This window comes from Panicum hallii, chromosome 7 (assembly GCF_002211085.1).
Source record: "Panicum hallii strain FIL2 chromosome 7, PHallii_v3.1, whole genome shotgun sequence".
Taxonomy (NCBI): domain Eukaryota; kingdom Viridiplantae; phylum Streptophyta; class Magnoliopsida; order Poales; family Poaceae; genus Panicum; species Panicum hallii.
Genome location: NC_038048.1, coordinates 42,652,123 through 42,654,380, shown reverse-complemented (window position 1 = coordinate 42,654,380; position 2,258 = coordinate 42,652,123). Strand labels below are relative to the sequence as shown.

The window sequence follows — 2,258 nt, the reverse complement described above, 5'->3', positions numbered from 1 at the left end:
CTGTCAACGGTTGCAAAGCGGCCGGAACCAAACGCGCGCCTGCCCAAGTGCCCAACCGCCCCGGCACTGACCCCCCCACTAGCTGCAGCTCGAGTGGCTGTAGCCTGTAGCCAGTAGCCCACACACGCGCGGAGCAGGGGAGCAGGTGTGCCCCTAGCCCACCACGCACGCAGGGCTAGGCTGCGGCTTGCGTTACGTCCTGCTCCGATCCTCCACGGCCACGAGCGAGCGCGGATCTCTGCTCTACGATCTGTTCGTGGCGAGCGCGGCAGCCCGTGCGCGCACGGTTGGTTGGTGCTGGTGACCACATCCACATGGAGTGGGATGGAGGATCTTGGACGCTTCCTTTCCTGCTTACATCCTGTGCATGCGTCGCGCCGCTGTTCGTGCACGCACGCACGGGCTCTCGTGCATCCTGTTCATCTCTTGGGGGCTGTGGCCTTTGCAGTTGCGGGCGGGTGCTTCCCAAGCTCGTGAATAGTGTTTCACCACGTGGTGTTTCCCTGTGCGGTATAGCCGATCGTCGGATGGTAGTGGGAGCTCGAATTGGACGGTGCCGTTCGGTGATGAACTGGTGACGGTGCGGGCCGATTGTGGATGTACTGTTCGTGACAAATATGGTTTGGCTCTCATACCTCAAGGATGTTGCTCTGTGTCACTTTCTGTCGTTCTCTGAAATAGAATGTGCCACGCATGAACATGACATTCCTTTGACAGCAGGCCGCCGGCTGCGGAGCGAAGCGCAATCTCGGCCCACGGGCTCGTCAATGCTACCCTACTATATCGATCTCAGACAATACTCGTAACCATGACAGAGAAGTGCAATGTGGGCCCATGTGACAATTCCTCAACTCCTCTGGGCCGACTGGCACAGCTCTACCGGTCCACCACGACCTCCTTGCTCGGTCCAGCCCAACTCATACTCACAGTAGAGTTCCCCTCCGCCCTCAGCGCTTCAGCAGTCCAGTCCAGATCCAGCTGTCAGCTGTGCAACCACTCGTCCACTCCCACGTTCTCCCCCGCTCACCGCCACGTCACCGATCCGCTCCACCACCCTCCCACCCCATCCCTCCGCTCCAATCCCAATCCAACGCTCCAACCCAACCCTACCACGGATGCACCCAAAACCGCCTCCCGCTCCGAACTCCCCCCAAAATTTCGCGTTCCCTCCCAAACTCACCCCGATAAATACCCCCTCCACCCCCAAATCCACCAATCCCGCACGCAAATCCTCTTCCATCGCTTCCTCCTCCAGATTCCAACTCCTCCGAGCGGTTGCGGCGAGCGAAGGTTTCTGTTCGGCGATGTCGGGGCGCGGCAAGGGCGGCAAGGGGCTGGGCAAGGGCGGCGCCAAGCGCCATCGCAAGGTGCTCCGCGACAACATCCAGGGCATCACCAAGCCGGCCATCCGGAGGCTGGCCAGGAGGGGCGGCGTCAAGCGCATCTCCGGGCTCATCTACGAGGAGACCCGCGGCGTGCTCAAGATCTTCCTCGAGAACGTCATCCGCGACGCCGTCACGTACACCGAGCACGCGCGCCGCAAGACCGTCACCGCCATGGACGTCGTCTACGCGCTCAAGCGCCAGGGCCGCACCCTCTACGGCTTCGGCGGCTAGATCGGTTCCCCCTTCTGGTGGTGAAGGCGCACTACATGTGTTGGGGGTGTGTGTGTTCTGGTCTAGTGTAGTCAGTACTATCTGTATCGATGCTGTGTCGTGGTGGTTGTACTCTACTCTTCGAGTAGGTGTTCGAGTTTCTAGTCCGTCTGCTGTAATATCTAGTTGCTGCTATCAATGGAAAACCGTTGGTTCTAGCCGCAGTTGCGCCTCAATTTCGGTCTGCGTTCTGGTTTACGGTTCTTTGTCTGAGATCGATTTAGCACAGCTCATGGTTCCATGTTGTACAGGTACAATTGCCTTGGCAGTAGGCATTTCTTTAAGAAGGCATAAAAACTAATCAACCTGAAATCTGAAGAACTGCAAGGATCTATGTATATGTGCTTCAAATTGCAAAGTTGGGTTCCTGTACTGATGAATGCTTGTTTCAGGTTCAGAATTTCTGTCAGACATTTTGTTGTTTCAATCCTTCAGACTGCTGTTTGGAAACATTATGGTCTCTGCACTTAACTGATAATGGATGCATTTGTGTGATACTCCATACTGCTCACAAACCTGCAAACTGAAGAAATGTGTTCACACAGAGAGAATGGAGCAATCGGTATGGCCGTATGGGTGCTTGTTTAAGATATCTGCCTGTTT

General features: G+C 56.6%; 1 protein-coding gene across 1 annotated transcript; it reads left to right on the top strand.

Annotated features, from left to right (window-relative positions):
• The first annotated feature begins 1,191 nt into the window (after positions 1 to 1,191).
• On the top strand, positions 1,192 to 1,764 carry LOC112899204 (histone H4). Its single transcript, XM_025967580.1, has one exon. The coding sequence runs from the start codon at positions 1,305 to 1,307 to the stop codon at positions 1,614 to 1,616; it is 312 nt and encodes a 103-aa protein (XP_025823365.1). The 5' UTR covers positions 1,192 to 1,304; the 3' UTR covers positions 1,617 to 1,764.
• The last annotated feature ends 494 nt before the right edge of the window (positions 1,765 to 2,258 follow it).

Coding starts and splice junctions, on each gene's coding strand:
- LOC112899204 (XM_025967580.1), top strand. CDS start 1,305: ATGTCGGGGCGCGGCAAGGGCGGCAAGGGGCTGGGCAAGGGCGGCGCC.